The 13,480-nt window shown below is 43.4% G+C and overlaps 1 protein-coding gene across 3 annotated transcripts in view; it reads right to left on the bottom strand.

The window, feature by feature from the left end:
* Positions 1-13,480, bottom strand: part of LOC124006180 (multiple epidermal growth factor-like domains protein 6) — a 103,435-nt gene that overhangs the window by 8,687 nt on the left and 81,268 nt on the right. For 2 of the 3 annotated variants that reach the window (XM_046316019.1, XM_046316021.1), the window contains 8 exons: positions 8,161-8,289; positions 7,497-7,580; positions 6,738-6,866; positions 6,217-6,345; positions 5,814-5,975; positions 5,322-5,450; positions 4,880-5,008; positions 4,168-4,299 (listed from right to left, as the gene is read on the bottom strand). In XM_046316019.1, the coding sequence (XP_046171975.1) occupies positions 4,168-4,299; positions 4,880-5,008; positions 5,322-5,450; positions 5,814-5,975; positions 6,217-6,345; positions 6,738-6,866; positions 7,497-7,580; positions 8,161-8,289 (1,023 nt within the window). The remainder of the gene's footprint in view (positions 1-4,167; positions 4,300-4,879; positions 5,009-5,321; positions 5,451-5,813; positions 5,976-6,216; positions 6,346-6,737; positions 6,867-7,496; positions 7,581-8,160; positions 8,290-13,480) is intronic. The other variant, XM_046316020.1, reaches the window with a different exon arrangement.

Raw genomic sequence — 13,480 nt, 5'->3', positions numbered from 1 at the left:
AATCAAACCAAATTTATTTATATAGCCCTTCGTACATCAGCTGATATCTCAAAGTGCTGTACAGAAACCCAGCCTAAAACCCCAAACAGCAAGCAATGCAGGTGTAGAAGCATGGTGGTGGTTGCATCATGTTATGGGTATGCTTGTCATTTTATTTATTTATTTACTTATTTCACCTTTATTTAACCAGGTAGGCAAGTTGAGAACAGGTTCTCATTTAAAATTGTGACCTGGCCAAGATAAAGCAAAGCAGTTTGACACATACAACAACACAGAGTTACACATGGAGTAAAACAAACATACAGTCAATAATACAGTAGAAAAATAAGTCTATATACAATGTGAGCAAATGAGGTGAGATAAGGGAGGTAAAGGCAAAAAAAGGCCATGGTGGCAAAGTAAATACAATATAGCAAGTAAAACACTGGAATGGTAGATTTGCAGTGGAAGAATGTGCAAAGTAGAGATAGAAATAAAGGAGCAAAATAAATAAATACAGTATGGGGAGAGGTAGTTGTTTGGGCTAAATTATAGATGGGCTATGTACAGGTGCAGTAATCTCTGAGCTGCTCTGATAGCTGGTGCTTAAAGCTAGTGAGGGAGATAAGTGTTTCCAGTTTCAGAGATTTTTGTAGTTGGTTCCAGTCATTGGCAGCAGAGAACTGGAAGGAAAGGCGGCTAAAAGAAGAATTGGTTTTGGGGGTGACCAGAAAGATATACCTGCTGGAGCGCATGCTACAGGTGGGTGTTGCTATGGTGATCAGCAAGCTGAGATAAGGGGGGACTTTACCTAGCAGGGTCTTGTAGATGACCTGGAGCCAGTGGGTTTGGCGACGAGTATGAAGCGAGGGTCAGCCAACAAGAGCGTACAGGTTGCAGTGGTGGATAGTATATGGGGCTTTGGTGACAAAACGGATGGCACTGTGATAGACTGCATCCAATTTATTGAGTAGGGTATTGGAGGCTATTTTGTAAATGACATCGCCGAAGTTGAGGATCTGTAGGATGGTCAGTTTTACAAGGGTATGTTTGGCAGCATTAGTGAAGGATGCTTTGTTGCGAAATAGGAAGCCAATTCTAGATTTAATTTTGGATTGGAGATGTTTGATGTGAGTCTGGAAGGAGAGTTTACAGTCTAACCAGACACCTAGGTATTTGTAGTTGTCCACATATTCTAAGTCAGAACCGTCCAGAGGAGTGATGTTGGACGGGCGGGCAGGTGCAGGCAGCGATCGGTTGAAGAGCATGCATTTAGTTTTACTTGTATTTAAGAGCATTTGGAGGCCACGGAAGGAGAGTTGTATGGCATTGAAGCTCGTCTGGAGGGTTGTTAACACAGTGTCCAAAGAAGGGACAGAAGTATACAGAATGGTGTCGTCTGCGTAGAGTTGGATCAGAGACTCACCAGCAGCAAGAGTGACATCATTGATGTATACAGAGAAGAGAGTCGGTCCAAGAATTGAACCCTGAAGCACCCCCATAGAGACTGCCAGAGGACCGGACAACAGGCCCTCCGGTTTGACACACTGAACTCTATCAGAGAAGTAGTTGGTGCACCAGGCGAGGCAATCATTTGAGAAACCAAGGCTATCGAGTCTGCCGATGAGGATGTGGTGATTGACAGAGTCGAAAGCCTTGGCCAGATCAATGAATACGGCTGCACAGTATTGTTTTTTATCGATGGCGGTTAAGATACTGTTTAGAACCTTGAGTATGGCTGAGGTGCACCCATGACCAGCTCTGACACCAGATTGCATAGCGGAGAAGGTATGGTGGGATTCGAAATGGTCGGTTATCAGTTTGTTGACTTGGCTTTCGAAGACCTTAGAAAGGCAGGGTAGGATAGATATAGATCTGTAGCAGTTTGGGTCAAGAGTGTCCCCCCCTCTGAAGAGGGGGATGACCGCAGCTGCTTTCCAATCTTTGGGAATCTTAGACGACACGAAAGAGAGGTTAAACAGGCTAGTAATAGGGGTTGCAACAATTTCGGCAGATCATTTTAGAAAGAAAGGGTCCAGATTGTCTAACCCAGATGATTTGTAGGGGTCCAGATGTTGCAGCTCTTTCATAACATCAGCTGACTGGATTTGGGAGAAGGAGAAATGGGGAGGGCAAGTTGCTGTGGGGGGTGCAGTGCTGTTGACCGGGGTACGGGTAGACAGGTGGAAAGCATGGCTAGCCGTCGAAAAATGCTTATTGAAATTCTCAATTATAGTGGATTTATCGGTGGTGACAGTGTTTCCTAATCCTCAGTGCAGTGGGCAGCTGGGAGGAGGTGTTCTTATTCTCCATGGACTTTACAGTGTCCCAGAACATTTTTGAGTTTGTGTTGCAGGAAGAAAGTTTCTGCTTGAAAAAGCTAGCCTTGGCTTTTCTAACTGCCTGTGTATATTGGTTTCTAGAAAGTTGCATATCATGGGGGCTGTTCGATGCTAATGCAGAACGCCATAGGATGTTTTTGTGTTGGTCAAGGGCAGTCAGGTCTGGAGAGAACCAAGGGCTATATCTGTTCCTGGTTCTAAATTTCTTGAATGGGGCATGCTTATTTAAGATGGTGAGGAAGGCATTTAAAAAAATAACCAGGCATCCTCTACTGACGGGATGAGATCAATATCCTTCCAGGATACCCCTGCCAGGTCGATTAGAAAGGCCTGCTCACTGAAGTGTTTCAGGGAGCGTTTGATAGTGATGAGTGGAGGTCGTTTCACCACTGACCCATTACGGATGCAGGCAATGAGGCAGTGATCGCTGAGATCTTGGACAAGGGAGTATTTTTTGTTGATAAAAATAAGTGGAATAGAGCTAAAAACAGGCAAATTCCTGGAGGAAAACTTGGTTCAGTCTGCTTTCTAACAGACATTGGGAGACAAATTCACCTTTCAGCAGGACAATAACCTCAATCACAAGGCCATACACTGGAGTTGCTTACTAAGACGACATTGAATGTTCTTGAGTGGCCTAGTTACAGTTTTGACTTAAATCGGCTTGAAAATCTATTGCAAGACTTGGAAATGGCTGGCTAGCAATGATCAACAACCAAATTGACAGAGCTTGAAGAATTAAAAAAATTATAATGTGCAAATATTGTACAATCTAGGTGTGCAAAGTGCTTAAAGACTTACCCAGAAAGACTCACAGCTGTAATTACTGCCAAAGGTGTATTGAATACTTATGCAATGAAGATATATTAGTGTTTTATTTTTCATAATTTGTTTTTAAATGTAGAACATTTTTCTTCCACTTAGAGTATTTTGTGTAGATCGTTGACAAAAAATGACAAATTAAATCAATTTTAATCCCACCTTTTCCACAAAATGTGGGAAGAGTCAAATTTTTATTGAATGAAACACTATGGGATGGTACATTTCATGCTAACATCATGCTTTCATTTGTGTTTAGAATTCATTATCAGTTTATATGTTTAAATGTTAATAAGCTAAATGTCCCTTACCTTGAGCTAAGAGATGGTCCTGAACAATGCCTCAAGACCACAGCCAATTGCATGCAAACAACAATGCAGCTAACTTGGCTAGTCTTGCGAGCAAGTGAGCTAGCCAGCTAGCTAGGTAGTTTTGTTAGCTTTAATCCCACCTTGTAACACAACAAAATGTGGAAAAAGTCAAGGGGTGTAAATACTTTCTGAAGGCACTGTATAAATTAGGAGATAGTGTCTAAGAATAACCCCAAAAATGTGGTGAATGAAGATGCTTCTGAACCGAAGAAAAATGTGTTGTCTGGCTTTCAGGAAATAACATTCCTTACAAAATGGGCTTTTAAATTAAGTGTGTTTCAATATAGTGAGTATGATAAACTAACGAAAATGTACATTTGTATGAACTTTTTGATATTTTTATTTAGACGTTTTGAAAATAATAATACTAATTGACCAGAATACCAAAGAATCAGAAATCAGAGGTTACGGTTACCACAACCAAAATGACCCCGGGGCCATGTTTAGCCTGTTCTGCACGGAGAAACGGAGAGAGAGAGAGAGAGAGAGAGAGAGAGAGAGAGAGAGAGAGAGAGAGAGAGAGAGAGAGAGAGAGAGAGAGAGAGAGAGAGAGAACTTATTCAAACTCGTTCTTCGAAAAGTGCACTGCAATTCCATTGTTGAAGCCACACAGTCATATCACAGAAGTGGACTACCTAACACTGGTCACTACTTACTGAGTTCACAGTGGTTTCCGTAGTAACCAGGCAGACAGGTACACCTTCCAGTGACAGGGTGACACTGCTCATGGTCCCCAGAACACTGGCACATCTGGCTACAGTTCAGCCCGAACACACCTGATGGACACGCTGCAGGAGACACGAGCATGTACAAAAAGGACGGGAGGAGATGGACACGGAGGCACACACTAAAACACTCAATATGATCTGGTTTACATTGCAACATGGTGTATGCTTGTACATTCATTTCGAAACCCAATCTCTATGCGGACATAATAAAATGTAAGCACTCACTCACATTCAAATACCCATTCACACTCAGACAATGCAGTAGTTCACAGACACTCACATAGTCACACAAGGGAAGATAAATCTTTGAAACAAACATGTTTTTTTCTCTGCCTGAAACCACAGCACTTACTGAGGCAGCGTGTAGGACAGATAAGAAACGACTCCAGACTAAAGAGGCAATTACAGCGCTGTCATTATGCAAGTCTGCCTTCCAAAAGCCCTTATCCACCCAGGAGACAAAAACAATGTCTCCTGTTTTACTTGGCAACCCGAGTGTAACGTTTATCAGATGTCTGCTGAGTGTGTGAGAGAAAGGAGGGAGTGGGGGGGAGAGGAGAGGGGGAGAGGAGAGCGGAGGGTGTGGGGGGTGTGTGTGTGTTTAAAGAGAGGTGGTGAGATGGTAGTGATGTGCTCTTACTCTCCTCACAGCCCTTCCCAGTGAGACCAGCAGGGCAGCCACATGTCCCAGTAACGTGGTGGCAGGACGACCCAGACTGACACTGACACCGCTGGGCACAGGAAGCACCGTAGACCCCAGACAGGCAGGCTGGGGCACATCAGACACACATTCATCACTAACTAATGTATATTCACTTTAAACAGTGACAATTGTTGTTGTGTGTATAACTGCCTTGTTTAAATAAAGATGAACACTCCTTATAATGACAATTCATGATTTAACCTCAAACTGAATGTATCTATCTCAGTCCCAGGTATGCATTCAATTAAAACATGGATGGATTTGAAAAACGAATGTCAATTGGTTTCTACGGTAATTGACCTCTCATAGTATAACTTAAGTATGTATGATTTGATAATGTGTTGTTTCCAAAGGGTCCTTTTCCGGCTCCGACACTCACGTTTGTCGCACTGGGCCCCTCTCCATCCTGGGGGACATTCACACCTGCCTGTCACACGGTGGCAGCTTGTCCCGTGGCCGCACTGACACCTCTGCTCACACCCTTCTCCATGGAGACCGTCTGGGCAGGCTGCAGCACAGACACATGGGTGGTGTTCAGTAGGGCACAACGTAGCAATATGATTTAGAAACGGTCTGAAAACGAACATCTGTGTTCTTATTTGAAAAGTACAGGTAGGACTTCCCCATTTAATTATGTTTCAAAACGTTTTCTCCCTTCAGAACATGACCCAACTGCTCTCTCCTTTAAAGACAGAAACAGGTGATTGGGTTTATCTCAATAGTCATTAGTGGCTTTCTTTCCTCAACTCCTGTCCTTCATCAACACTGAACAGGGTAGCAGAATGCATATCTCTACGTCGGCTTCTGACAGACTGCTTTCACCTATCCAAAGAGATGAGGGAGGAAGCCAGTCTAATCTATTGGGATGCACCTCTTGCATTTGGAAGCAGTGATGTCAGGTCACTTGTCTGACAGTGCTCTCCAGTCCAGCCAGGAGGACAGCTACACCCCCCAGTCACTCTGCCACACGCCCCTCTGTTCTGACAGCTGCAGGTTTGTGTGCACCCCTCTCCATAGGACCCCTCCCCACAGTCTAGGAGAGGCAGAGAAGAGAGGTCTCAGATCACACAATATATCCACCACACAATGAGCTGAATCCTAACCAGGAATCCATGTTACTGACTCAGGCTTTCTAGTAAATCATGCATTGATGCCAATGGGATATTTGCACAATAATTTGATCCTAGGTTAGATTTGGACCAAGGTGAGTACAGCTATGAACGCCCTAAATCCTCTGGTTGATTTGACCTCCAGGGACAGAGGGGGGGACTCACCCAGCTCGCAGGCTGCTCCGGTCCATCCTCTGGGGCAGGAACACTGGCCAGTCACGCTGTCACAGAAGCCTCCATGCTGGCACAGACACAGCTGGGAACAGTCCTCTCCATACCTCCCAGCAGGACAGGCTGAACACAGTAGTACACACACAAACACACACACAAAATAAATTGAATCAGAGGATGTCATTGTTCAATACAATTCAGACAGATAGAAATGAGAATGAGGATTCAGTTAGGCTGCACTGAATTTATGTTCGAAAGCAACTTACACAGACCAAACACGTACAATTATTCTATTCATACACTCACCAACTGCTGTGATATTTCATCGTAATTGGAATAAATTAATATTAAATCACTTGCTGTTTTAGGAAATGTTTTGCCGAAAGATATTCTGGTAGAAGGGAAATTTCAGTTCCATGCAGAGCTCCTGATGTGCTGGGTTAGTTTAAGGTTAGGTTAAGGTTAGCGTAAGGTCAGACTGGGCCCTATACTGGGTTGACCGATGTGCCACTCACCCTCTTGGCATCTGGCTCCGGTCCATCCGGCTCCACAGCTGCAGCGGCCGCTGATGTGGTCACAGGTGGCCCCGTTCTGACACTCACAGCTCCGGCTGCAGTTCTTCCCGAAACCACCCTCAGGGCAGGCTGCCTCCCACACAGGACAGGATACACAGTCATATACTTAAATACAAGTCATCATTTTATACAATAGCACTAATATGAAGTGGTCTGCTCTACTGGAAGTCTGGACACAGATATACAGACGTAGGGTCTTAATTTGAGCCAGTTTGCTACAGCAGGAAAATAATCCAGTAGCAACAGGAAACAGGATTATAATTTATAACATTTTTCTTAATGGAATGTCATGTCTGAAATGTCAAAAGTGCGAAATACAAAGTTCAGAAGCCATTTTAAACCTCAAACACACTACAAGAATTAAATGTCCTGTGTCGGAGGACTGTAATCCTGCAACAGAATGATCAAATTGAAAACTTTGTGTATTTAAAGGTTTAAAAAGTCTTCTGAAGTTTGTAATTTCCACTTTTGAAATTTCAGACTTGACATTCCATTAAGACAAATGTAGACAAAAAAAAATGTCCATTAATTACAATCCACATAATAATTCACATTTACTCTTCCTGCAGGTTTATTTTTCTGCTGTAGCAAACTGGCTCAAATGAAGATCCTACGTCTGCATGTGGTTTAGCCAATTCCTTTTGTCATTCAAGACTGACATGGGACACGATGGAGTGGTTGACTGAACCAGAAACATACCTGATCGATGGAGAGATATGGCTTCAACATCCTTGTCTTGTATGTCTTGCTTGGGATATTGGCCAAATCCATACGTTTGCACGTCTGTATGGAGCACAATCATTTGACCTATCTGAACTAGTCGCTAATGTCTGAAATGAAATGACATTTGAGTAGCGAGGGAGAGATGGGGGAAACAAACTAACCACAGCAACTTGTCATTAAGCCACGCAAGTGGGTTTGGGCTGACTCTTGGCTTCAGGTAATCAGGACCACAAAACATGCTTTGGGGAGACCAGGCCCTCTCGAATAAGGATTGAGAATGACATGGTCTGATCGTTAAGAGGGCATTTCACTAGATCCATTAAAACGGCATGAAGACTTCAGAGAGCAGTGAATAGAGACGTTGCATGACAGTACCGAGGGTAAAACTGATGGTCCTAAAACGTGGATGTATTTATCCAGAATCTGACGCAATTAACGATGTATGCTGGAGGGACATCCTACCAGCCCCCCTACACCCCTCCCACCCCTTACGCATCCCTAAAAAAGGAATTGGCAGGGTATCGTTAAAAAGATAATTGTTTTCAAACACATGGGAGATGGTATTTAGGGTGAGAGAATGCCGTGATGGGCCGGTAGAGAGGCTCCCTCACACCCCGTTTTAATGATGTGGCTACCCTACCCAGAATGCAGTGTGGTCCCGACCAGCCAGGGGTGCAGAGGCAGGCTCCTGTGATGTGGTGGCAGCGGGCACCGTTCCTGCACTCGCACATCTGGCCACATTCAAGACCGTAAAACCCGTCCGGGCACACTGCAAGCCAAGATAAAACATCCTCTGGTTAGGGACTGGCAGCTTCCCACACAGAGGTAAGGATGCCAACTTTTTCTTCTCTCTCTTTCTGTGTTGCTGTCTCTTTGTGTGTCTCTCTTTGTCTCCCTCTCTCTCTCGTTCTGTGACTCTCTCGGTCTCTTCCTGTGTCTCTCTCTGTCTCCCTCTCTCTCTCGTTCTGTGACTCTCTCGGTCTCTTCCTGTGTCTCTCTTTCTCCCTCTCGCTCGCTCTTTCTGTGTCTCTCTCGGTCTCTTTCCCTCTCTCTCTCTATCTGATCTCTCTCTCTCTCATCTCTTACCACCTACCAAAAATACCATATGAAATTGCAGTACCCTGCTCTAGCAGTTCATTTGTGGAGCGTCTGCATTCGTTAAGTGAGCTCACGTCCCACATGTGAGGAGTATCCATGCCACATCAAAGCCTGCAGACACACGGGGGCCGGGCCTCCCCCTGAGGGGGTGGGAGAGAGGGGCACACACACACACCAAGGACTGGTAATTAGAACACCTGCTGGGTCCACAGGCCCGTCGTCAGGGTCTGGGGTCCCAGCCCAAAACAAAGCCAGGTTACTGCATGCGGGGCGCACACACACACACACACACACAAACACACACACACACACACGGTAGATAGTGCATAGACACATTCAGTATATAATGCATATATACACTTGCACACATACACTCCTGCTACCACTGGTGTTCAGTAATGCCAGTGGCCCAGGTCTGTTTTCCATTGATAGAGAGAGAGAGCAGGGGGAGCTGATAGTTGAAGAGCTAATAGTTGAAACTGTCTGTGGAGTCAGTAGACAACCATGGAGTTTAGTAAACATATTGTCTGTGGAGTCAGTAGACAACCATGGAGTTTAGTAAACATATTGTCTGTGGAGTCAGTAGACAACCATGGAGTTTAGTAAACATATTGTCTGTGGAGTCAGTAGACAACCATGGAGTTTAGTAAACATATTGTCTGTGGAGTCAGTAGACAACCATGGAGTTTAGTAAACATATTGTCTGTGGAGTCAGTAGACAACCATGGAGTTTAGTAAACATATTGTCTGTGGAGTCAGTAGACAACCATGGAGTTTAGTAAACATATTGTCTGTGGAGTCAGTAGACAACCATGGAGTTTAGTAAACATATTGTCTGTGGAGTCAGTAGACAACCATGGAGTTTAGTAATCATATTGTCTGTGGAGTCAGTAGACAACCATGGAGTTTAGTAAACATATTGTCTGTGGAGTCAGTAGACAACCATGGAGTTTAGTAAACATATTGTCTGTGGAGTCAGTAGACAACCATGGAGTTTAGTAAACATATTGTCTGTGGAGTCAGTAGACAACCATGGAGTTTAGTAAACATATTGTCTGTGGAGTCAGTAGACAACCATGGAGTTTAGTAAACATATTGTCTGTGGAGTCAGTAGACAACCATGGAGTTTAGTAAACATATTGTCTGTGGAGTCAGTAGACAACCATGGAGTTTAGTAAACATATTGTCTGTGGAGTCAGTAGACAACCATGGAGTTTAGTAAACATATTGTCTGTGGAGTCAGTAGACAACCATGGAGTTTAGTAAACATATTGTCTGTGGAGTCAGTAGACAACCATGGAGTTTAGTAAACATATTGTCTGTGGAGTCAGTAGACAACCATGGAGTTTAGTAAACATATTGTCTGTGGAGTCAGTAGACAACCATGGAGTTTAGTAAACATATTGTCTGTGGAGTCAGTAGACAACCATGGAGTTTAGTAAACATATTGTCTGTGGAGTCAGTAGACAACCATGGAGTTTAGTAATCATATTGTCTGTGGAGTCAGTAGACAACCATGGAGTTTAGTAAACATATTGTCTGTGGAGTCAGTAGACAACCATGGAGTTTAGTAAACATATTGTCTGTGGAGTCAGTAGACAACCATGGAGTTTAGTAAACATATTGTCTGTGGAGTCAGTAGACAACCATGGAGTTTAGTAAACATATTGTCTGTGGAGTCAGTAGACAACCATGGAGTTTAGTAAACATATTGTCTGTGGAGTCAGTAGACAACCATGGAGTTTAGTAAACATATTGTCTGTGGAGTCAGTAGACAACCATGGAGTTTAGTAAACATATTGTCTGTGGAGTCAGTAGACAACCATGGAGTTTAGTAAACATATTGTCTGTGGAGTCAGTAGACAACCATGGAGTTTAGTAAACATATTGTCTGTGGAGTCAGTAGACAACCATGGAGTTTAGTAAACATATTGTCTGTGGAGTCAGTAGACAACCATGGAGTTTAGTAAACATATTGTCTGTGGAGTCAGTAGACAACCATGGAGTTTAGTAAACATATTGTCTGTGGAGTCAGTAGACAACCATGGAGTTTAGTAAACATATTGTCTGTGGAGTCAGTAGACAACCATGGAGTTTAGTAAACATATTGTCTGTGGAGTCAGTAGACAACCATGGAGTTTAGTAAACATATTGTCTGTGGAGTCAGTAGACAACCATGGAGTTTAGTAAACATATTGTCTGTGGAGTCAGTAGACAACCATGGAGTTTAGTAAACATATTGTCTGTGGAGTCAGTCGACAACCATTGAGTTTAGTAAACATATTGTCTGTGGAGTCAGTAGACAACCATGGAGTTTAGTAAACATATTGTCTGTGGAGTCAGTAGACAACCATGGAGTTTAGTAAACATATTGTCTGTGGCCCAGAACAGATCCACCAGTGATGTTATGGAAAAACCTTGTATAAATGTGGAGGGATGAAGAGGGGGCTTTCCCACTGTGCTGGAAACATTGCCTAAACGCTCGACTAAACTGTGAAACAGGCAGGAATGCCCGTGTTTACTCAGTGATTCTCGTTGATTGCTCAATTTGTCACCGAAAAGTGCAAGATCACAGAGCAACAGCTCTAATGACAACACTTACTATCAGTTGGTATGTTAAGAGCAGTTACTACAACACAGGCACAGCATCATTTATGTCTTTGTTTGGGGAAAAGCTACGCTCGCTTGGCTGTGTTCCTGATTGATTAACAGATGCAGTAGGACACACCTCCTTTTAGCCCTAGTGGTGTGTGGGGAAGGCTGCCACTGGTTTTGCCACTGACTGCTGTTCAGTCTGAACATATCTCTTGTTCCAATTGACCCTATGCCAAATAACCCATCTCATATGCTGTACATACATTGGTACTTTTGGCCTGACCGTGCCTTTTCTCTTAGCCTGGTCCCAGATCTGTTTGTGCTGTCTTGCCAACTCCTATGGCCATTGTCATGCCAAACATGAGCAAAGCATAGGAGTAGCCAAGACAGTACAAATACATCTGGGGAATCAGGCTACTTTTTCCCACGCTGCCACTATAATCTGCCTATGTGGTGGTTCTACTATAAAGTTATACTGTCTCATTACAGCCTGAGCAGGGAAGATAATGGATCCATCTGTGTGTCTGTGGTGCTGTTTGTCTGTGGTGATGTGTGTCTGTGGTGCTGTGTGTCTGTGGTGCTGTGTGTCTGTGGTACTGTGTGTCGGTGGTGCTGTGTGTCTGTGGTGCCGTGTGTCTGTGGTGCTGTGTGTCCGTGGTGCTGTGTGTCCGTGGCGCGGCGTGTCTGTGGTGCTGTGTGTCTGTGGTGCTGTGTGTCTGTGGTGATGTGTGTCTGTGGTGCTGTGTGTCTGTGGTGCTGTGTGTCTGTGGTGATGTGTATCTGTGGTGATGTGTATCTGTGGTGCTGTGTATCTGTGGTGCTGTGTATCTGTGGTGCTGTGTGTCTGTGGTGCTGTGTATCTGTGGTGCTGTGTGTCTGTGGTGCTGTGTATCTGTGGTGATGTGTATCTGTGGTGCTGTGTATCTGTGGTGATGTGTATCTGTGGTGATGTGTATCTGTGGTGCTGTGTATCTGTGGTGCTGTGTGTCTGTGGTGCTGTGTATCTGTGGTGCTGTGTGTCTGTGGTGCTGTGTATCTGTGGTGATGTGTATCTGTGGTGATGTGTATCTGTGGTGCAGGGCTATTTTTTAAGGTGCTGGAGCGCACATTTATTTTTCAATGATGTTATTATTTCTCAATCAAAGTTTGTACCAACAGATGCACCTTAATTCAATATTTACCAGTGAAATGTCCAAACTCCAAACTGTATATTTTATGGTATTTTTATATTTAACCTTTATTGAACTAGGCAAACCAATTAAGAACAAATTCTTACTTACAATGATGGTTTACCAAGAGGCAAAAGGCCCCCGATGGGGACGGGGGCTGGGATGAAAAATAACATGTAGGACAAAACACACATCATGACAAGAGAGACACCACAACACTACATAAAGAGAGACCTAAGAAAACAACACAAAATGGCAGTAACACAACATGACAACAACATGGTAGCAACACAACATGGTACAGTATCAGCATAAACATGGTACAAACGTTGTTAGGCAAAGGACAAAGGGCAAAAAGGTAGATACAACAATGCATCACGTGAAGCAGCCACAAGTGTCAGTAAGAGTGTCTATGATTGATTCTTTAAATGTAGAGATGAAGATAAAACTATCCAGTTTGAGTGTTTGTTGCAGCTTGTTGCCAATTATCTGCATGCCAATAATTTGATCTCAATCAGTTCCATGGGAATATGAATTTAGATCTTCTTGAAGGACTGTTTCTAAGTGAATTAGAGCTGATGGTGTTTTAAACTATTAGCCTTTCTTGTATTTTGTTTCAATCAAAGCATAGGCTATCCTACCTAGTGTTGCGCGCTGTTGACTTTTGGCTGCATTAGAACAAAAACTGTGACTATTCAGCTACAACGAGCGTCCTTAAAGCTCATGAGCCCCAAGTCCATAACAAACTGTTTTGAGGACAGCTGTTTTAGCAACACACTGTCTTTGGCTGTTCTCGTTAGGGAGTGAAGTTTATGCATCATAAGGGTTACATGAATACAATCAAACCTCTCTGAAATGAAAATGGATGGCCCTCCTTTCAGCAAAATACATTTAACCTTTTCTGACCCGGAACACAAAATAATCATTTAAACATACAGTGGATAGCAGAGAAGATGGCTAAAATATTGCCTTTATAGTATAAACATTACATGAATCTATTATCGTATTTGCAGGGCTGAGAAAAAAAATGGCCTTTTATAAACATTCCATGCAATTCAATTTTTTCCAGATTTTTTTTAAATATCACACAAATGACCG

The sequence above is a fragment of the Oncorhynchus gorbuscha genome, linkage group LG19 (genome assembly GCF_021184085.1).
Source record: "Oncorhynchus gorbuscha isolate QuinsamMale2020 ecotype Even-year linkage group LG19, OgorEven_v1.0, whole genome shotgun sequence".
In the NCBI taxonomy this organism is placed as follows: Eukaryota; Metazoa; Chordata; class Actinopteri; order Salmoniformes; family Salmonidae; genus Oncorhynchus; species Oncorhynchus gorbuscha.
This window is presented reverse-complemented; position numbering and strand designations above follow the sequence as displayed.